Below are 22,494 nucleotides of genomic sequence, written 5' to 3'. Positions count from 1 at the left end.
GGCGGTCTTTCAAAACCAAGTCATGAATTTTATCCGCAATTTTTGGAGTGGTATCTCTATTTGGACGTCCTGAACATGGTTCAACAGTTGCGTCCGTACGACCACGCTTGATTTTGGAAACCCAAAAACTCACGGTGGAAAGCGAAGGTGATGAGTCCTCAAGAACACAATTCAACCTGGATTTGACTTTATTCGCAGTGTTTCTCTCAGAGGAAAAAGAAAAAAAGAAAATTATTATTGCTCGGATTTTGCTTTTGTCCATTCTTGAAAACGTTCATGGGTTCTCTACTAGACTGCTTCTCAAAGCCAAACTTTTTGATATATCAATTTGACATTTGCGCCCATTTCATACAAAAGGGTGGCGAACACATCGACATAAAAATATCACGGAAAAAAAAAGCCCCCTAAAGGCGATTCTGGAAACTTTTCAATTTAAGCTTTCCGCTCACTCCCAAGTTGATAGTGCAATGACAGCTATGCTTTCGCCGGACTAGTCGACCGCCTTACTTTTACAAACTGACCTCGCTCTCTGCACACAGCTATTGGCGGGGTCGTGATCACGCGGGGAAAAATCGACGCACGACTGGTGTTTCAACGAGCACGTTGCTTCCACCGTAATGTCAGCTTACGAATTAAAAAAAGTACCGCGCGGGGCACGCGACTTAACGTAACGTTTGAGCTATTGGTAACGCTACTAGATTACCTCAGTCGGGGAACTCCCGCAGAGAGGAGCGCTCCTCCTCACTCACTGCAGTCCGCCTCCCGTCGTTTGAAGCGCCATCTAGATTTGCGTCCCAGAAGTGTGGGTTTCATAGAGTACGGTGGAACCCCATCGAGACGATGTGCTTCGAAACGTACGTATTCGATAGAACACATTGCAGTTACCATAACAGCCATCCGGCGCGTCTAACGACGGAGACGAGCCGTGGTTCGAGAAGGGGTGTACTGCTCGTGCAAGCAGCATCCTTGAGGAGTTCCGTAACTCAGCTACTCTAAAAGCGTTGCTTGTTGGTGAACAACAGCTCACCATAAAGGTCACGAAACAAATGCGGCATTACTGACTCCTAGCCGCTCCCGAATATGCTACTTTTCTCGTATTGAAAAAGAGCGCGACTGGGACGAGTGAAAAAAAACGAGATACAATGGAGTCCTACATACTTGCCCAAATGTCCCTTCCAGTAGCTATTACTTTTATCTTCGTAAATTTAGGGCGATGTGGCTGTGCGCAGATGAGTTGATAAGTGACAGATATAGGCCAGGTTGGTTAAAAGGTTTGTGAAATTCACCCTAAAGAAGGCCTTATTACTTTAAATTCAGCAGTCACCTGGCTTACTTGGCCAAACATAAACCCATAATATGGTTTGTGCCTGAATGACAGCCAAGTAAATGTTAGTGAAGTTATTAAATGCTCAAGTCAAACTGAGTTAATTCAATGGACGATCCGGTTTGTAAAGTTTGTTCCCAAAAACAAATTCGGTACAGCATAACTTTATCTCGGAGAAATCGAGGTGTATGTTTAGCAATATTTATGTCCTAACTTTCTTACTTCTAATCTATGTTTCTTTCGCTATTTATTTGTGCCATTTCTAAACATCACGATGGAGTGTTTCGATGGGTTTTTATGTGGTACACATACCCTTGAAATATGTCATTGTGCTTTACGGTGAACACTAAAAGCAAGAGCCCTACCTTTCACATTTACTAGGATTCTTTACCTGCTTCGAGTAGAAACTGAAGTGGAGATAAATAGGCAAATATGTCACAATAACCTCTTCAGACATCTGTACACCTTGATGAGACGTACGGAAAGTATCCGCCATCTGGATTGCGCAATGCGAGATTATCATATTGTACAAACATGCTCAGCCGCAAGAGCGATTCTTAGCTTTATATATTTTTTTAAAGTTATTTAGTCGTTTTGTCTATCCATTCATGTACCTATAAATACTTTAAGTACGTATGCATCACACAAACGAGCATTGCAGAATGTGGGAGGTAGGTGCTTATATATTAAACAACTATAGCTCAAGGAGAAGAAAAACAGCTACCAAAGGAAAAACTGAAGAACTCTCAGCAATAGTATAACGTCATCAGCAATGATAGCCTGAATAAAGTTATACCAAACAAAGCAGACATCAAAATTATGCGCGCACGGTACAGTTGACATCGGACGCCTGTCCCAGCAGCGGCATTTGATATAAACCTCGCCAGCTTAGTACCTTATTTTACCTACGCATTGTAAGATCTCGAAAATGAACGAGTGTTATTAGTTACATATCCCTACCTTACCGCCTCCTTCCTATGAGGCATTGAAAGCAATATGCTACCTACTCGACTGGGATGGTCGGTCCTATCGATCGCCTAAGGCATCCACCCGTCCCGATAATATTTCTTCCAAAATCATTAGGAACACAAAAGTCATATCTAATGCTTCTCCAAGTAATAGTCTGGCAGTTCGTCGGTCATAAACCTTTCCTCTCTGAATGGAAGGTTGGAAAATGTATTCCGGTAGTCATGAACGGTGATCACGCGCTTTCTTGAAACAATACGCCAACGGGTGTCCTTGACGTCACGCTGTAGCAGTGGCGTTGCTGTTGGCACGCCTCATGCGTCGACTTTTATACGAATTTCGTTTCTGCTCACACACAGTCCTCACACATCGTGTGGGAAGTGTGCATTTGCCAAAACCTCGTGTGGGGTTGTTTGTGAACCGGGCGGTGTCCTATTAGCGACGCGCGCGAACAAAAGCGTCGCTGTGGTCGCAATTCGAGATGGATAGAAAGCTCACTGAGACGTCTGTTTGAATTAATTCTGTTTTTTTTTTGTGTGTGTGTTTTGATTGACGGTAAACAGAGCAATTCCAGATTGTTAGCTGTGAAGATTTCGTTTTAACGCGCGTTGCCTGGAGCGGATCTCGACGGGTGTGTTTTGTGTCCTAACACCCAGAGTTCCGCTAGAAGGTTCTGCACTCTCTGAACGGCAGTGCTCTCCGATCTTCGTGTTTCTTTTGAGTCTGACTGTGCTTAAAGCGTCATGGTTACGAAATCTTAATTGGACCTAACTTAACTTCCAACACGCAGTAAATATTCGCTCCTCTGCCTCCTTTAGAAACTTAGCTACCATAATCCCGACATCACGACTCAGAGTGACTTCTATCACACGAGTCATCACCATCTGGTAAATGAACTAGATTACGGTAGAAACATTGCCTTTCCAAAGAAATGTACTTTATTTGAAATCAATACGCTGTGCAGAAATTTAAATTCAAAGCTCCCAACATCTATCAATGCCACACCAGTATTAGTGATCATTTGTATGGGAAAAGTGACCGAAATGAAATGGTTGCAGGTTGATATATGCTGCGCAGGTGGTCATGTGAATACTTTCGATTTCTTTTTCCCGTCTCTTTTTTCGGTTCGGAGTTATTTTATTTAGTTCACCTCAGAGTATATGGCAAAATGTAAGGTAGGTACTGAATATCATTCACTTAAAAATAGAGGCGTACGTCTTGATCAAATGCAATGGAGGCTAGAGTGGTATTTATGCTTCCGCAGCGGCGCTGCCGGAGGGGAATATTTTATGGCGTCTCGTCTCGTACGTATGTTGAAACTAGGACCATGACTGCAACGCAACATTATCTTTTGTGAAGTGGCTCGTTAACGTTTTCTCCTCAATGTCTTCAAAGCAACCTCGGAATAAAATAAAAGACACAGCCAATAAGTGGTTGGATTGTGTTCTTGTGACGTTCTGGCGTTGCTGGAAGCGTGAGAAAATAAACAACGTCAAACCGGCGCGGTTCTCGCTCTGAGTCGTTTCGTTGAGTTGTGTGACTCGAGAAAGGCGATAAAGGAATTCCATTACTATGGCCAGTTCTTTGTGTACTGCGCATTCATGCTTCAATGAGGCTTGCCGCCTTTTGTGCTCCAAATATGCGCAACGGTCACTAGTAATGCTCAGCCGCATAGGCTTATGTAAATATCCTGCATATGGCTTCGTCTGGGCCGTAAAAAAGGAAGCCCTGTGTTGTAACAGGGCGCTACTTTTATATTTCTCGGACTGTGGAGCAACGTGGGCCGCTGCCTCGACAAACGCTGCCGACCGAGATGACAAATACGCTTTGTGTGAGACGCAACAAGCCCTAGAAAGAACAAAATGTTCAAAAACATAGTTTTGCATAGTTATTTTTTGTTGTTCTCGTTTTTATATTTTTCCTCTGAGTTCTGGACTCTAACGTGGACTGGGCACCCATAAAGCTCGATTTCATTAAACCCTGTCCCTTCTGTTCTCATTGAAGAAATATATGACAACATTGGTATGATAAACCGATAGCTTTTTTCCTCGCATCATAGTTGCCTTCTAGCAGCTTTGGCAAACAGCACTATTCAATCTACACACGTTAGAACTATAGATTTAATCCGGGCGTCTAGACGCAAGGATTCGAGTTGAAAAACGTCTCATGGTGTTCTTTCTGTTTTCTTCGTTCCAGCTCCTATCTGTGATGAAAGTGGTGATCTCACGTAGTGCGTGAAAAAACTTCGTAAAGGAGCTTTACTTTCTGGAAGCAGGACTTATAGCGCTCAAGATTTTAAGCTGAGATTGAAGTTTTACTGAGAGAAAGGAGGATACTTGCTTTTTGGTAAGTCTGGAGTTCCGTGTTTTATGAAACAGTACACTGATAAAAAGTTATAATGTTTGTGACAAAAAGCAATTCAGAATTTCTACCAGCTTAATTTGAGAAACATTGTAAAGTTGGCGCTTGCTGCGTCTAAGCCATTTTCCGGTTTTATAAAATTTTAAAAAGTTCCTGTTTCACAACCTGGAAACTAAATCGTAAGGTCAAGTTGAAAGTGATAGGGGCAAGTATTTCTGCAAAATTAGAACTCCGTTTTAGAATACGCCCACTACACAGTTAAATAATTTTGCTGTAAAATATAATGTACTTAACGCATGACGTTGTCGGTTATCTAAGGTATATATTCTAATGAAATAGGTTTACTTGAAAGTGAATTAAAGGGCATAGCTTGGTTTGCTCTCAGATGCCGCGCATTTGTTTGGGGTGACTTATTGCTATTCAAGGAATAAAATGTTACTTTAATCCCTCGCTGATATTAAAGTGTAGCTCTGGCCATCGATTGGCAAACTTTACATAATTTGAGAATCAGTCATTACGGATTAAGTCATAGCCAGTCACAAAATTGCAGTTCAAAATCTTGAAAAACAAATCCAATAAACTTGTAAAAAAATTCGCGACATTCAATGCAGTTTGCGAATCTTATTTTCGTGCATTATGTCTCATCTACAGGCGTGTAAAAAGCGCTAACCGTTGGCTCGACGAAAAAAAAAATATTCCATACTGCCGCCTTCCATAAAATCTAACATTTAACTGTTGGAGTATTTTTATTATAAAATGTTTTAATTTCTCCACTCAATTTTGGTGTCGTAAGTTAGATCATGCGACCTTTTTGACTTGACGAAATCAGGGCACGCATATCCCGGGCTAAGCAGATGCAAATGCAATTGTATTCGGTCACTATTGCGTGTCTTTATTTTCTCAACGTTCTAGCGTTGCCGATAAACTTCACATGTGTGCACGTTCTTAAAGGCTACGAGAAGTACAAAAAGTTTTAGAACAAATATTATACTTTACAATTTTTTTTTTTAATTTGCTTACAAGTTGTCTTAAAGTTTCGAAGAGAAAGTTTTTATTAAATCAAGGAACTTCTTTGAGGACGCGGCAAACACGTCGGGGGGGGGGGGGGGGGGGGGGGGGGGGGGGGCACGCCTTCCCGGCTTTATGAGCTTGTAGGTTTTATGTTTGGGTCAGCGCCTCGGGTGAGCAAATATAAATATTTCTCGGTCGTGTTTGGGTTATAATGGGTGAGTACTTACGCTTTTTCACGTTGCTAGCTGACGGTAAGCTGGTAGAATTTCATTCCTCAATGCCAATTTCCAAAAAAAAGAGAACACAAAAGCTTAGAGAATAGCATTATCATCGTTTGGATAGAACACTGGAAGTGCGAGCTGCATTTGTTTTTGTATATATAAACGTTTTGTTATATCTTTCAAAGAAGCTGTTACCGCGCGTAGAGAGATGCTGACACAGAGGCTTGTAAACGAGTGTGGCTCGTGCATGGTCAAAGGCTCCAGTGCTGGTTTGCTCGGTACAAGCATTAAGTACACTCTCGTGTGTTAGGGTCGCGCTCGCGTTCCCTGGCCAAGAGACAAAGACCTATCGCAATACAGTGATTCTGGTTTTAACGCGATAACGTTAAAAAGCTCGTGTCGCAAAACATCGGTGGCGTGGCAGATATGCCGGCCTCGGTGTCGTGACGCCAAAATCCTGATTGGTTGATAGGGTGATGACGTCAGAGCCACATGACCTCGCTCGGGAATTTCAAAGAACTCACAACGCTCACGGGAAAGGTGACGTCACGCCTGGAATGAAAGTGATTAAAAACATGACATGTAACACGAAATAAAGCTCGCCGCGTATCTCCAATGATTTTCCTTTAAAAAAATGAAAGCCCTTTACAACTCCCTGTAACGCCGAATCAGAGCGCAGCTCTTGAGGACGTGGAGGGAAGGGTAATGAGGGGAGGGTATATTCATCCTCTCTCCACCTCCCTCGTGAGCCTGCCTGCTACTCCTGAACGATAGAAATGGATTACTCCATTTTTCGGAGTAATGACAATTCGGATTCGTCCCCCGTGCTCATCCTCCCTGCTCCACTCCTTTCTCCTCCTCCCCTCACGGGGACCCCGTGACCCCCAGGTCACGTGACCTGGGGTCGACACGTGCGTGACCTCACGTCTACGCCGACGGCGACGCCGCTTAAGCTGGAAACGGGCGCCTAAAAGCTGCGCTGTAAAAGTAATTTATTTGCCTTAGAATACATGTGAACCATTCTAGGAGGGGATTTCCACCCAAGATTCTTCGGCTGCGAGCCAGACACGCTACAGACTAGGCCATGTCCTCCGTGCTCCCCGCTCACTGACAGGGACAGCATCAGAGGTGAATGAGAGGGCGATGCGAACAGAACCCGACGACGCTATCGGGTTCCACTCTTAAAGGCGAAGCTTTAGCGTCCTCCAATTTTTTTACTATTTTTCTGGCTTCGTTTCGCTCGCAGTCTAGGAGGGTTTCGCGACTTGGCAAATTGTTTTATGAAAAAGTGTGAATCACTCACCACGATGGACGCTGTGATTGGTCCTCGGATGATCCAGAACAAGTCTTGCCTGACGTTGGTTGTCCAGCAACTGTTGGCCAAAGTACCCCAATTCTCTTTGTCCCGGTTAATATTAAAAACTATATCCAAACATTTAGGTGCTCAAATTAAAAGCCTAAAAAACAAAGAAAAAAAGGCTCCGTTTGTTTTTTGCAGTCTTACGATGGCTGTCTGGGTCTGATAATAAAAGCTGTGCTCCATTTCAAACTAAGTCCGAGCGCTACGACACTACGATAAAATGTAGTCAACAAAGCAGCACTAAAAGTGCATCTCCCGTCGTCTTTGAGCGTTTACTTTCACCGGCTAAACTAAACACGCACAGTCAATGGGTCGTGATCTTGCCCTCTTTGTTTTTCTACGGGTGCACGGCATCCAGCACGACCTCGCTGCCTTCAGTTGTAGTTTAAATCTGCGTGCGCGATTGAAGCGTCATCAAAGAATGTTGGCTCTCGCTGGAGGCGCTGTAGCTGAAAGACCTTCGTCCGGTTTTCACCCTTTCAATAAATATCCACACGGTGTATTATTACAGATCGTCTGAGAGAAAGAACTATCAACTCTCGATCGCGCGGGCGAGTTAAAAAAGAATATAAGTGCCACTCAGCTATTAGAACCTCAGATTCGGCGAGTTGGTTGTTGATGTTGGTCGACGTTGCAGCGCATTCAAAACACTTTCACTCAAGTTTTCACGACACAAAAAAATAAATCTCCCACACAGCGCGCACTAACAATACAGAGTTGTTAGTGAGCGCTGTGTGAGAGTGTTATTCCTTTTTGTGTGCGCGTAAAAGGTTGAGTAGCAGAGGCCAGATTCACGAAACGATCTTACGCCAAAAATGTGCGTAAGACAAAACTTAAGAACAAATCCGTATTCACGAAACGAAATTTTCGTAAGTTTTGCGCAGGTTACGACGAAATCCTACGACAGCTCCGAAGCTGTCTTACGCACTTCTTACGATCAAATCAGCATGGCCGACAGCGTCGCTCAGTTGGTCGCGACAACCAGCGGATGTTTATTTTTCTACGTGCGCTTCTCACGCGTCCCGACTTCAAGCAGCAAGAAACAAGTAAAAAGTACTTGAAACAGACCACGACGAACGAACAAGAACGCTGGATCCACAGACACCCGGGAAAGACTCCAAGGGCCACGAGTACGGACTCCGACCGATCGGCGGATAGGCCTAGCAGGCACTCCGACTCGGCGCAGCGATGATCTGACGGTCCTTGGCGAAGACCGTCTGCCCACGAGCGGCTGGCGTGCTGAATGGAATATGCCCGCGCGACCCTTGTGAACCCTTCCCGTATTAGTTTGATCGCTGACCTCAATTCTAGATTAAGAGGTCAATCTCTGCCTCTTGTCATCTCCTTGTTTTCCGAGGCAACGGTGACGAACGCTGTCGTCGAAAAGGGGCTCTCATCGATTCTATCTCTGTTTTGTGTGATATCAAGCTCAAATAAACGCCGTATGGATTACCTTCGCAACATGGTATGTACATTTTGTTATTAGTATTTCATTTTATTCTGACACGACTGCATTTCACTGTCGATCGCTGTAAGAGTTCGTGGGTCGCAATGCCGGTCCAACCTTTCTTCGCCGGGTGTCACGTCAGCATCAAGTTGCAATTGTAAAGGATCGGTCCCGAAGCGCTTATCAATTCGCGGTCCAACAGCGCAAATCCAGCACTTCGATCAAACGCGCGCGTTCGCTCCGTATAGTGTGAACAGGCATTTACGTGGCTCTTGCTTACACTGTCGTAGTTCAAACGTATATTTTTTAACGTCGGCTCGCTCCTGCATCTCCGAGGCCGCAAAAAACGCCGCGGCAATTTGTTCCCCTCTACGTCACTTTGCAAACGACTGCGGGCCGTCTTTTACAAACGATGACAGTTGTGTTGACTTGGTAGCGATCGAGTTCGTAGCAGTCAATGCGGGTGGTTACGCATCCCGGCCTCGGCATTCGGGCGAGTTTAAGTCGTGTTAGCGTATAGAGTTGGTCGTGGTTAGCGTCGACATATCACTGCACGGATACGAACCCCAGACAAGCGGTGGCAGAAAGGCCGCCTGTGTTTGTTATGAAAAATCCACGTGCTCCGAACGGCTCCGAAGGGCTCCGAACAAATGCCGAGCTCTCCGATTGGTTGTTCGTGCTGCCGAAGACGCCGTCGCCATAGCAACAGCACCGGTAAGTTTTAGTTTTTCCTTACGACAACGTCGCTTTCCTCCTCTCACTTAAGAACGCGTTCGTGAATACCGATTTCTCCTCTTCTTACGATGTTCTTAACTTACGAACTTCTTAGCTAAGTTGTCGTAAACTAAGAAGCTCTTCGTGAATCTGGCCTCAGTTTTTTTAGTGCGCTACAACGTCGACCAACCACTCAGCTTGTGCGCTGGCTTTGGCAGTGCTCTCTTTTACATAAATGTAGCTTCGACGCTGTTAAACTGGCCGAAATGTGGATGTCGGAACATGCCGTACCTTGACACAAGTCGATGCTGGCATGTCTTTCGGTTAGGTTCAAGCAGCTAAGAGACTCCAAACTTTGTTCATGACGTTGAAGAATTTGTTTCTGCGTGCTTTTCAGTTTTAGTGTCACGTGATAAATAGAGTCTAAATTTTGTATTAGGAAGAACGAATTAAAACTACCTTTTTTTGAACTACACTAATGTTTAATACCAAATTTAAAACCGTCATCATATTTTTCGTGAGATGTGCCCAAATAAATCAATAAATAGCTAAGGAATAAGTGAAATTGAAGAATTATCACGCTAATTATTGCAGAAGCGTTCTTCCTTACAAACGCTTTCAGTTGAAAAAAAAAATACACGATGCTGTGACCTGATTTTTTAAAACTACCTCCCCGTTATACTTATTTGAATCTCAGACAACACCTCAAAATTTTGATGAACGGCTTCTGGGCCAATAGCTTGAGTTCTGGTACGTTGTGTAGCCTTTGTAGCAAAGTTCACTTTTTGTTTCGGGGCAAATATGCATTAGGGATGGTTATATCTTCCTCTTACTTTTTGGGTTTCCAGCGACCAATGTAGTGAAAGCTACAGTTAGTAAAAGTTTCATAAAACAAACTGAAGACAAATGCGAGTGTCAGAATTTAAAACAGTACAAGGGGCTGGCCGCACTTTTGAAAAGAACGAAGTAATTTGAAGTGTTCTTTGCAACAAAGCGTGTATTTCTGTGAGTATACACTTGTATGTATTAGCACCACTTTGGAAACCCTTTATTTATTGTAAGCACGAGTGTTTCGCAATGGTAATACAAATATTTATGTTGTAAAACTTTTTCTCACGAAATGGTTGGTACTTACGTCAGCGAAATAGAGGTTACCTTATATTTTGTTTCTGAGATTATCGATTTAATAAGGGCCGCTTTGTTTATTTTCGGCCGCTTTTACACATATATCACAAGCTCTGGCTTAATATGGTAGAACCAATTTTTCTCGATGCTTTATGCCTAACAAAGGGTGACTCAGTGTGAGAGCAGAGGATTTGAACACTCAAAATAACTGACATATTGTTTTGTAAATTTGTACGGCTACATGAATAGGTGCTAAATGTGCTTTTTTGCTTCTACAACCGTGCGGTGTCCTTCTGCTCTTCTCGACGTCACTCTATTTTATTTTTGATAAAATAAATTGCGCACAAAACAACGGGTTTAAATCTTTGCCCTCTGTAATCTAATATTGAAAAAAAACAAAACATATTTTAGTATCTTTAAGTAACAGAATGCACTGCATTGTTCAGCTTCGAGTTACCCCCTTCTTGTTTCTCGAGTAGCAGACATGATGTTTGTCAAATATAATTATAGACCGCTTTGTTCTTTCTTTTTAGGAAACTCAGATTCTGCACTTAGTATCTAGGAGTATCTACGAGTATCTACGACCGCAAGGATTTAGACTTCTTTGAATTTCGGTTTCATCTTAAATCCTTCGATTTCTTCGTGCCCCATCGGCCCATACGGCGAGGCGACTCAAAAAGTGGCACTTGATTTTACAACGCGTTTTCATTTTACGGGTGTTGAGTAGCGGTCAGAAAAATACGTGGGCGCACGCTTTCAAAGAATACTCTCTTAGGCTATAGGCTTTACTTTCCTTCGCCTCGTTCATAACGAAATGAATGATAAGGAGCTAGAACGGTATTGATGGCTAGAACCAAATGCACACATCGACGTGATGCCCATTTCGAATTTCCCGAAGCAGCGTCTGCACAGGCCAATAAGATCAAACTCGCAAATTTTCGACAGCTACAAACGCAGAGGTTGAGCGTCCACCAAAAAGCCCCGTTTGCTACCACGTCGGGAGGATAAACAGGGCAGTGAATATTCGGCCGGAGAGGCCAGAACACTTCGCCTTCGTGTAGATAAAAAATTGACGCACTTTAAAAAAGTGGTCTCGTTTCCCAAGCTATTTGAATAGGCAAAAAGAGAGAAAGAGAGAGTTGCGATGGGCCTATCAAGTTAAGCCACTTAGGTCTAGAAGAGAGAGAAATAAAAAATGGCGCTGACGTCTTTCATGTCGGTGCACTTACCGCCTTGGAATAGCATTAAAACATTATCCTGCACTTTTTTGTTTCATTTTCTCGCGCCTTAAACTAACGCTTTCCACCTCTACTTGATTGTAAGGATTTAAGACTTCGTGTGAAAGCCTACGCGAGCAATGAGAAAAAAGAAAAAGACGAGGGGAAGCACCGCAACGCGAACAAAATATCGGGTCCCGCCCGAACGCGAAAGTTTGAGGATGTGGAAGGAACGTAAGCCCCCGAGGCTCAGGGTAGTCTTAGAGAGGTGTGGCGAGCTGAAGTGGCTTTCGTCGTCTCTCTTACAGGGTGTCATCCAGCGTCGCTCGCACCACGACCCAGGGAATGATGAACAACACGGGGAGGCCTGAAATAGAAGGAACACTAACTTGGTCACACCTGACCAGATCGTAATCCGTGGGATACGTTTTGGGTCGGTAAATCTGACTGAAATCATTCGAGCTCCGAGACTCGTACGAGGACATCCGACGAGAACGCCATTGGTGGTCGCTAAGTCACACGGGTTCTTACTCCACTCATTGGGAGAGCGCCCCAACCCGAGATGAAGTACTGCTGCGGCTGTGACAATTAAAGTGGAAATCTAAATCGACATAAAATGCGCGACGACTTTAGCACAAAGACGAGGTGGCCGGTTCTTCCGATATTTTATCTAAAATCTAAGGGACGCGATCAAAAATACTCTGGTGGGGGAAAGTGACCCCTTAGAACACTTATCTAATAAATAAATCGTGGTGCCAGATAAAAGCAGCTCAAAAAAGAAAGTTAAAAAAAATCGCACATGTCGGGTGTTTGTGGTAAGAGTTTCGAGCAGAGTAATACGTGAGCGACAACCGCTCAGTTTTGCGGACCATGTACTGAGTGCTCAATTTAGCAATTTGTTCGTGTGGCACTTTTGAGTTATGGTGGTAAGTGCAAAGTTAGGACGTTAGGTGTTAAAGGACGTTAGGTGAAAAATAAAATTTACAGTGGTAGCTATTTTAATAATGCTCTCACATCACTTGATGAAATAGGTGGCATTAGGTCGCCCGGCTAATATTATTTTGGCGATTATATTGAATTCCGAACAGAATATTTTTTTTTCATTTCTGAACATTGAGTAAAATGCACCGACTGTTGCAATGCGAATTCAATGAGGACCAGAAAGGAACGCTGTGTACCTTAGCGTTTATACCGGAGACGAAAGTGCCAAAGGCATTCATAGATACAACAATCTCCCGAACCTTTTGGAAGAATATGTCTGTCTCAATTTCTGGCAATTTATTTATTAAGGTGGCAGCGCGCTGATTAGATTTCAATATACAGCAGCTTCTTTGAAAGGCACTAGCTTAAGGGAAACGCTAATTTATATAATAAATTACAAGTATTAAGGTGCCTAGAATAGGCTTTTAGGTCAATTTGAAATAGATTTTAATATGTGACAGCTTCTCTGAAAGACACTGTATTAAACATATATCATTTATATCATAAGTAAAAAATGTCAAAGTGCCTGGGTGATGACTTTACGTCAACGGAATGGTGCACCAGGCCTTGACAGCGACGATAATTTCGTATTAAAATCTGATACCTTCTTTATTAACAAAACAAAACGAAATTGAACGTTCCTGTTCACACACACAGCCAGTATCTCGGCATATCATTCCCTTCTAAGGCGCACATTGATAAATTTTTTGACTTGTGGCGACGTAGGTGTAGGGTTTATTACCCGAAACTTACATCGCCACGAAGCAAAATATTATACAAGGGCAAGCGCTGACCAGAGTAGTTACGTCGCGTATTGCATTGCTCTCATATATGACTATCACAGTAACCTATTCTATTTTATGCCAACTCACAAGTGACCAGGAGCTGTTGCAATTTGGCACAAATCAAATTTACATGAATAGCAAAATGAATCACAATGCGATAAATTATGCACATATTTCTTGCATTGTTATTTGATATTTTTTATGCTAATTCACTGCGGCCCTGGCTTCTTAAATTTTCTCTGTGTGCGCGACGTTTCTCCAAATTGGGCTGCATATAATGCAGACTTTTATTTTTGAAACACCGCGAAGGTGTTCTCTTTAAATCTTACATCTCTATCGCATTAGATCGCATTTTACCCTAAATAATCGCTAAAGCTAGCTTTAGATAAAGCTAGCTTTAGCGATGAAATGTAAGTTGCTTGTGTCGGGCTTTGGGGAAATGGCGTATCGAGGTATCGCAAACACCTACTCCTATTTAAAGTTTTGTTTTCCGAACACCTTGATGAATCAGTGTGTTCAACATCACTAGGCAGTGTCCATTGTTCGATAAGTGAGCTTCTTTATATGTTGAAAATAGTTTGAGAATGGTCGAGAGTGTATTACCCTGCTTTGTATCAAAATATGTTCGAGAACAACGAACGCTTCGGGCCCATGGAGCTAATCAATTAACGCGATGAGCGAAATGTCTCGGTGATCGGAATCTCTCAGTTCTGGTGCAGTCATTGGCTGAACCATCCACCTTCAGTGATTACGCCACGATCATGCGTTTTTATTACGCTTGTTCGCGCTTTTATGTTTTCAAGTCTTTGATTGCGCTCTGACCTTTTGTGAAATATAGTTTAGTTACTCTGCGAGCCGCACACACCAAGTATATAGCGATACTTCTGTAGCGGTTTTCACGGAGGTATAATAACTTATAAAAAGCACCTATATTAAAATTAACAATTTACGGAAATTAAAACAAATTGCATTATTTAATTTATAAATATGCTACTCCCTATTTAAATATCCAATCATGCATTTTTTTGTTGCAGATGTGTAATAAGTTATAAAAAAACATTGAATAAACAAAAAATATACAGAAATTAAAAAAAAAAAATCTTGGTTTCTTTTTTATATTGGATACTCTAATGCGATTAATTCAAAATGTCTTGAACGAAGATACCTGATATGCTTTCGTATTTTTTTTAAAAGAATCTGGAGGTGAAACAGTGCATGCAAAAAGGCTGAGCATTCTAAGTTAGGAGTGTCCCGTCGAAGATTCTCAACCCAGACTGTGAGGTGTCCCACTATATCCTTCGGAACGCTTTGGGTGAAAGAGCTCCTGCAGTCGCGACGCGTTACATAAGTAAGAGGTCAGACGTTCATAAAATGTTATGACTAGTTTTGTGCAGGCTCCAGATAAAGGTATGCCTGTTTAAAATTGTCCCGATCATATTGTTCGTTACGTGCTGCAATAATGACACCGGATATACCAACGCGACTTTTTACTGCAAATACTGTAAGACAAAATTATTTTAGTGTTAGCATCCGAGTAAATACATTTTTAGAGCCCAGCTCTTAAGCGCCTGTTTCTCTGTGCAACAGCGTCGGCGTCGCCGTCGCCGTCGGTGCGAGCGTAACCGAGCGGTGAATTATGGGAAGTCACAGACCTACACACCAATTTTCCGCTAAATTAAGCGAAGAAATTGAATAGGTCTGTACGTCTGTGACGTCAGCTACTGCAACATTGCACGTTCAGTTTCCACGCTAAATTAAGCGGAAAATTGAATTGTTGAGGTCACGTGACGTCAGTTTTACAGCTAAATCTAGCGGAGAAAGTGAATTTGTTTATATATGACGTGACACGAAGTCATGTGACATCAGTTTCCTGCTAAAGTTAGCGAGGAAACTGAATTGATGTTGAGTTCACGTGTCCTCAATTTTTCAGCTTAATTTAGAGGAAAAGGTGTGAGAGAAAGGGGTGTGGGGGAGAAGAAGGGGAGTTTACGCAGGAGGAGGAGAGGAAGGTTCGGAGTAGGTGGAGGAGGCAATGCGGAGGAGGAGGAGAAAAAAGATGAGGGGAGGAGGAGGAAACGAGGGTGGGAGAAGTAGGAGGAGGGCAGGAGAAGAGAAGGAAAGGAGAGGAGGCGTAGCAGCGGAAAAGGGGAGGGGGACAGGAGGAGGGGAGGGTACGAAAGAGGAGGAGGGGCATACCGCCGTCTGTACCCTCCCCTTTCCTCCTTAAGAGCTGCGCTCTAATTTTGCATTATAGAGATTTGCAAACATCTTTCATTTTTTTGCGCAAATAATGAAGGATTTTTTTCAGATCTGGTGCTTTCTACATTGACTAACGCTTTTTTATAGAGAATGTTAAGGCGCGCCTTTGTTTATCTATAAAGTAGAACGCTTTTTGAAGGCACATTTTAAATTTATGTTTGAATATTCTGAAACACCTGTTTGACATTATAGTGATTTCGTTATCACAGCGTATGACATTTAGAAATGCTAACCCCTAAAACAATAAATATAAATATAATTTACATTGTGTTAGAGCGATACCAGCCATTCGAAGCATCCGAACACTCCAAGGTTCTCAATTATCTCCCGGCCGCACCTTGACATTTATAAAAAAAGAACGAAGATTTCAAGGATGCGAGTAACAGTCTCAGAAATGCTATTGAGAAACTCTCGCAATATAACACAAACTCTCGCAATATCAGCTTCTAAAAATAAAGCTTACCCCAGCCGAGTGCCACGTAGCGTAAAATCCCCGAACTGTCAGTGAAGAAGGCGAGGAAGACGAGACTGTGCAGATACAGTCCCTCCATGAGGATCCAGGAGTAGTTGGCCATAAGCACATAGTGCCAGAAGCTCGTGAACACCTTGCAGTCCACGTTCTGAAACACACCAGCACTAAGATAAAATATACATTTGCGGTTTCCTTCCAGACAGATGCAGAACCCCTCCTTTCTGCAAGGAAGGTAAACTGCTTAATCTTATAATCCTCGTCTAGGTTCCGTTTTGGTGGGACTCGCATTCAGTCAGCGAGGACAGGAGTACTATATGAACACTGAGGCAGCAGTCGTGTCTAGTTTGTGTAATGCGCTGGAATACAGAAAGTAACGTAAAAAAACAGGGTCGTGTTTCAGTGGTGCTTCGGTGCAGATTACGATGAAATGCGATAGCATTGGAGATCTTTCGTATAAACAATACATTCCGCTGGACAAGCATTGCACACTCTCATCTGGCGTCTCCTTGGCCCGGCAGTAAGCATGGTAGGAATCATCATGCCGCCGCTTCTTTTTTCCTCTCTCCATTTCAGTGTAAGTAATGGCACGTGCGTAGAGGAGCGGGCAGCCGACGCGGTTTTTAAAAAGCCTACACTAGTTGGAATCCCACCAAATAACTGTTTCACTTTACTTTTGCCCTGGTTTTGTTCACTAATCTCTTCTTCACACTGCTCGTTCCTTTTGCGATGCAATGTGAAAGTAGCGGCGCATCCAGCTAGCACCTTGTCTTGCGGCCCGTGCTTGCGTGCGATAAACAGAGGAGAAGGAAGGGGTAAAATATTTTCTTGTAAAAGACGTGAATCCAAAAGAAAACAAAATTAAATATGTTTTTTACACTTTTAAAGTAAATACACTAATACAAAAAGCTTGCCTTCACAATGTAAATAACCAAATACTGGGCCCAGTGCCTCAAAGCATGGAAAGCTGTAAGTGATGCTCAATATCTTTTTGAGAAAAGAAGCTACAGAAGATTGGAGCCCTGGCATTTGCGCTTTGAGCGCGGCAAAACGATCAATACCATGGAGGTGGTTTCATAAAACAATTTCTGTACATATCTCAAAGTACGTCCAAGAGTTTGGCGAATAGCTGACGTAAATTTGTTTCCCTAACTTGCAATTATTACTCAACTAACGGAATCTTTCGCGGTAACGCAAATAAACATGCTGTCTGAAATATTTTTTGGGTTCCGCTCTTGTGTGCGTTTGTGTTTTTCTAATAAAATGTTAATGTATAAGTCTCCTTTCTTCATATATCGCGTTTCTTGTCCCATCTACGTAGTTAAAACAGCACGGACGTTTTCAAGATGCGTCCGTGTTTTTCGAGCTAATAAAATCATCATTACATATGTGTGGGCTCCCATTCTATTAATATCAACGTAAATTTTTTTAATCAATTACTTTAGTGCTCTGAGCTTGCTAATTTAGTTAAAGGAACCACACCTAGTTGCTTTGAATACATGTAATGTCTTAACAAAATCATTTTATTAAAAAACAAAAAAAACTTTAAAGCTCGCTAGATACTACTGAAAGAAGTCGAAATGTCCCGCTAGCAGCTACATTGAATTTTAACTCGCTAAAGGAGCATCCAAAACGGCTAAGAATGGTGGGAAAAGAGATAAGTTGGCAACACTGCCGTACAATGCTCTTGTCAGAGCTAAGAGTGAGAGTATTGCTAGAACAGAAAAATAGAAAAGCTGGAATCCATTTTTAATAAATAATAACACGGAACCTTCAGGCTTACTTTAAAACCAATTTGCACATACCAGTACGCTGGAGGCATACGCCTCGAAAACACGAGAAGGCTTCGCCCCAAAGTACATAGCCACTTCGAAATTGAGCGAAGATACAGATCGATCCAATCGTTTCTGGACGACCACCTCCTGCGAAGCGTGCTTCACCCCTTCATAGCGTTTAGTGTGGGGAAGCTTACTTCAGGACGCGGAGGAAGCGTACGTGAGCAGCTGCCTTGAACAAATGCTGAGGCTAGGTGCAGTTCAGAGCCTGCAACGGACATGAATCTGCCTGAAAGGATCTAAATATTTGATCAGTGATGCGTTAAAGTTAGAAGAAGCGCCAGCTTTAGATCGTGCGAGATCAGAACGAGAAAACAAATAGGACAAGAGATACAGCAAGAGAGGGATCGAATATTTAGTACTCTCAAAACAGGTGCACAATCACTGGGTTTGTTGCAACGGCGGCTAGTCTCGAAATAGAAAAATGGCGACAGAAACCAAAAAAAAAAACTGCTAACAGAGAAAATCCTAGTGAACGAGTTGTACAAGAGGTAAAAATATCAACCTAGTAAAATGATGGCGGTGCAAGCGAAGCGGATGCTTGTTGATCGATCCTCCGTGGGGAATTTGAAGAAAAGAAGCTTTCTGGGTGGTTGCAGCCGTGGGACATAAGTACTAAACGTTCCAAAACCGGAAAATTGAATCGAATATAGCGGAGGATAGCGAAATTTTTACTGTATGAAATATAACACTTCCAGACAAGAAACGCGAATACTTTATCTGGATACAAGAGATTATTTTAGGTTTTGAGCCGGAAGAATCGCCGCTTTTTTTTTTTCGCCGTTTAAAACAGCCTGCTTTTTACTCCGGTAATTTCATTCGTCGTCATGACTGAATTTTATAACCACAAACATGTGTACAACAATATAGCATTCAGCGCACAATCGAGAGATTTATGGAACAGGACACGAGCAGTTATAGTCTGAACGGAGATACACAATCATCAACACTTCAACAAGCGACTGCCTTAACCCCAACTCTAATGAAACAGATACCTCTTTGTACTAAGTAGAGTGTGCATCTGTAAAGTAACTATATAAAGTACTTCGTTTATAAACCGTTAAATGAAGTATCTACACAGCTTAATCCTCGAATACGGAATATTACGTTAACACCCCATAACGCTTTACATTTCCAGAGAAATTCGTTCCTTGCTCGTTATTATCAATGCATTCGCATTTCTAAGGCCACATAAACCATGAAATTAAATTCGCCTATTCGTCACGGCTTACATCTAGATTTAAAAGGAAATCGTGAATTTGTGTGTACTCAGACACATATTAGATTTTCTCGCTAAAGTATCCGCTTTATGTAGATCGGGTGCTTAAGTTAGTGTATACATTAATTTAATGTTCTGCTCAATATAGTGCGCAGCATTTTCCGCTACATTTGACAGTAAAACCAGAACCGGTGTATAAATGCGCACAAATTCAATTTGCCAATAATTGACGTTGAAAAATCGGCGGACTGATGCAGACCGAGAGCGCCAAACGGCGGATATCTGAAGAGGTGTAAAAATTCCAAATGCTGTCGCATCTTATGTCTTTTGGCAGATAAAAAGAGAAATGTTTTGGTTTCTTTTGTAAGTCTTAGAGTACTGCGTTCCTAACTTATGGTGTGCTATTGAGATGGTGAGGAGCTACGAAAAACAATGCGAGTTGTTACGCGCTCAAGCTTCCGTATATTTTGTCGCTCACCTCTTCGTTGAAGTCCACGTTAGTCGAAAGTCCGACGCCGTCGACAAAGAGTGCATCCTTAAGCAGGAATGCCAGCGCCCTCAGGATGAAGGAAATGAACAAATGCATGTGTAGGCTGTTCCGGGGACAGCGGAGCCTCCTGAAACGCATGGGAAAAATACTCTACCCTAAATGTTTGACTTACAAAAAAAAAAAAAAAAAAAAAAAAAAAAACAGGCGTGTCCTTGAAATGCGAGAAAAAAACTTTTCTAGAGAAGCACTGACAATACATTCGCTTGCGCAGATGTACTACACGTGCCACTGCTCACCGGTCAATCTTTGAAGATTCAGCATATTCAGGTTTATGAGAACAGAAAATTTGATCACATAATGAAACGTACTGTGAGAGGTAGTAAAGCCATGCTATGAACTTGTTGATAACAAAACACATAAACTTTTGACAATGTGATGAGATTTTTACAGCGTGAATATCAGCGATATAAGCTCATATTAGAGTGCAGAAAATAACTCATACAAATGATTTTGAATCAGATTATTTATAATTTGTAACTAAAGCACATAGTTGTATTATTACTTTCAGAATATAAAAAACAACAGAGTTTTGTGAAGTTTATTTTGTAGCGAATAATATTGCATGGTCCCAAATATTAAATGCATATTATTCAATACATTAGTAGCTTATAAAAACCGTTTTTTTGAAATATTAAAAATGCCATGCGATACGTTGTGACAAGTCATGGAAAAGTCCTCGCTAATAGAAATTACAAGAAACGAGGCATCTCATTTATTTTACTTATTTTAAGAAATACTACTTTAAGAAAAAATATTGTAATGTTATTTCAAATGAAGAATAGCGTTGAGGCTAGCCGGTCTTACTTGATGGAAGCCAGGATGAGAAAGGCGGCTAGGAGCGTCACCACGGACACTGTGTAGCACACCTTGGAAATGAGCTTGATGGTCGGCAGGTGGGGCTGCAATCAGTAACCGCAACAACAAAGACGTTGAGAGGGGCCCCTGTGTTCAACCTTTCATTGAATATCTTCACGCTACATTTCCAGTTTTAGGTGTATTAAAAATGAACCTACTGGTGTAAATAGCAGACCGTCCAAAACCTGGTCTTTCATTTTTGAATGAGTATGGATTACCTTAGATGTTTAAGTTTATTTTGACGTGGTAGTTAGGCTTTTCAGTAACGAATGCTCTTATTTATGATCCACTCGCTGCAGTACAGCAATTTTTAGATTAGTCCATAATAGTTTAACGAGAAAATTTTATACATAGATATCGATAAAATGCGATCCGTTGAGTCGCCTTCCTTTGGAACGAGCCTGCTTAATTTTGTAATACGTACACTCAAACCCATTCGAACCTCATATGACACTAGATGATTGCCATGGAGGGGTGCAATAGACAAATGGAATTAGGATTATTAATCTTTCAAATACTGTAGAAGAGGCTGCCTATAAGATTTACGAAATGTCTCATATTTCGTAGTGCATTAGCAATAATGTGCTGCAGCCTCCCTCATTTTAGTCCTAGACTCCACTCTTCGATACATCATGTCCGCAACTCAGTAAGTAAGGTTGACGGTGAATGCCACAGAACCGCGTGCTTGGGTTATTTTCATTAATTTATTTCTTCTTTAAGGCGCGATGGGACATTAAATATAAAAATCGTGTGGGCAAGAATAATATATAACCTTGAAACACAAAAACAAAATAAAACAAAAATATATACAATATTATTACAAATTGCGTTCAGCGACAACCTACCCACGCAGCACCGAGTTTTGGGCCAAAACTTGGCTTGCGCCTGGGAGTTTAGGGCATTGAAAAACCCGAAGAAGCCAAAGTAGAGCGAAACCTGACCTCCCTTGGCAACAGTCTAGGTATTTTGGCCCTAATTCGCCAAACAAGTGCCAAACTTGGCTTCACTGCCTGGTAGTTCGACTGTCATCTGGCATCTTTGGGCCTACGTCGCCTAACAAATGCCACATTTAGGCTTACTGCCCGGTAGTTCGGCAGATCTTTGGCATTTTTGGGCCAAAATCACCAAACTAATGCCAAAGTTAGGCTTCACTTTTTGATAGTTCGGCTGTCACCTGGCGCATCCGGGCCAAAATTGCCACAGATGCGCCAGAGTTAGGCCTACTACCTTGTAGTTCGGTTGACATCTGGCATCTTTGGGCCCAAGTCGCCAAACTAGTGCCCACTTTAGGCTTCGCTTCCCGATAGTTCGGCTGTCATCTGGCAGCTACGGGCCAAAGTCGCCAAACAAGTGCCAAAGATAGGCTTCGCTTCCCGATAGTTCGGCTGTCATCTGGCAGCTACGAGCCAAAGTCGCCAAACAAGTGCCCAAGTTAGGCTTCGCTTCCCGATAGTTCGGCTGTCATCTGGCAGCTACGGGCCAAAGTCGCCAAACAAGTGCCAAAGTTAGGCTTCGCTTCCCGATAGTTCGGCTGTCATCTGGCAGCTACGTGCCAAAGTCGCCAAACAAGTGCCCAAGTTAGGCTTCGCTTCCCGATAGTTCGGCTGTCATCTGGCAGCTACGGGCCAAAGTCGCCAAACAAGTGCCAAAGTTAGGCTTCGCCTCCCCATAGTTCGGCTGTCATCTGGCAGCTACGGGCCAAAGTCGCCAAACTAGTGCCCAAGTTAGGCTTCGCTTCCCGATAGTTCGGCTGTCATCTGGCAGCTACGGGCCAAAGTCGCCAAACAAGTGCCAA

The 22,494-nt window shown here is 42.5% G+C and overlaps 1 protein-coding gene across 1 annotated transcript in view; it reads right to left on the bottom strand.

Annotated features, from left to right (window-relative positions):
- LOC120850149 (parathyroid hormone/parathyroid hormone-related peptide receptor-like) overlaps nucleotides 1–22,494 on the bottom strand; it is a 258,878-nt gene that overhangs the window by 96,152 nt on the left and 140,232 nt on the right. The window contains exons 4-8 of the mRNA XM_040222557.1: nucleotides 20,649–20,743; nucleotides 19,773–19,911; nucleotides 16,235–16,391; nucleotides 12,053–12,113; nucleotides 7,187–7,256 (exon numbers count right to left, since the gene is read on the bottom strand). Of these exons, the coding sequence (XP_040078491.1) occupies nucleotides 7,187–7,256; nucleotides 12,053–12,113; nucleotides 16,235–16,391; nucleotides 19,773–19,911; nucleotides 20,649–20,743 (522 nt within the window). The remainder of the gene's footprint in view (nucleotides 1–7,186; nucleotides 7,257–12,052; nucleotides 12,114–16,234; nucleotides 16,392–19,772; nucleotides 19,912–20,648; nucleotides 20,744–22,494) is intronic.

The sequence above is a fragment of the Ixodes scapularis genome, unplaced genomic scaffold, assembly GCF_016920785.2.
Source record: "Ixodes scapularis isolate PalLabHiFi unplaced genomic scaffold, ASM1692078v2 PGA_scaffold5__190_contigs__length_132052651, whole genome shotgun sequence".
In the NCBI taxonomy this organism is placed as follows: domain Eukaryota; kingdom Metazoa; phylum Arthropoda; class Arachnida; order Ixodida; family Ixodidae; genus Ixodes; species Ixodes scapularis.
The sequence above is the reverse complement of the archived record's forward strand: the minus strand, read 5'-3'. Positions and strand labels throughout refer to the sequence as shown.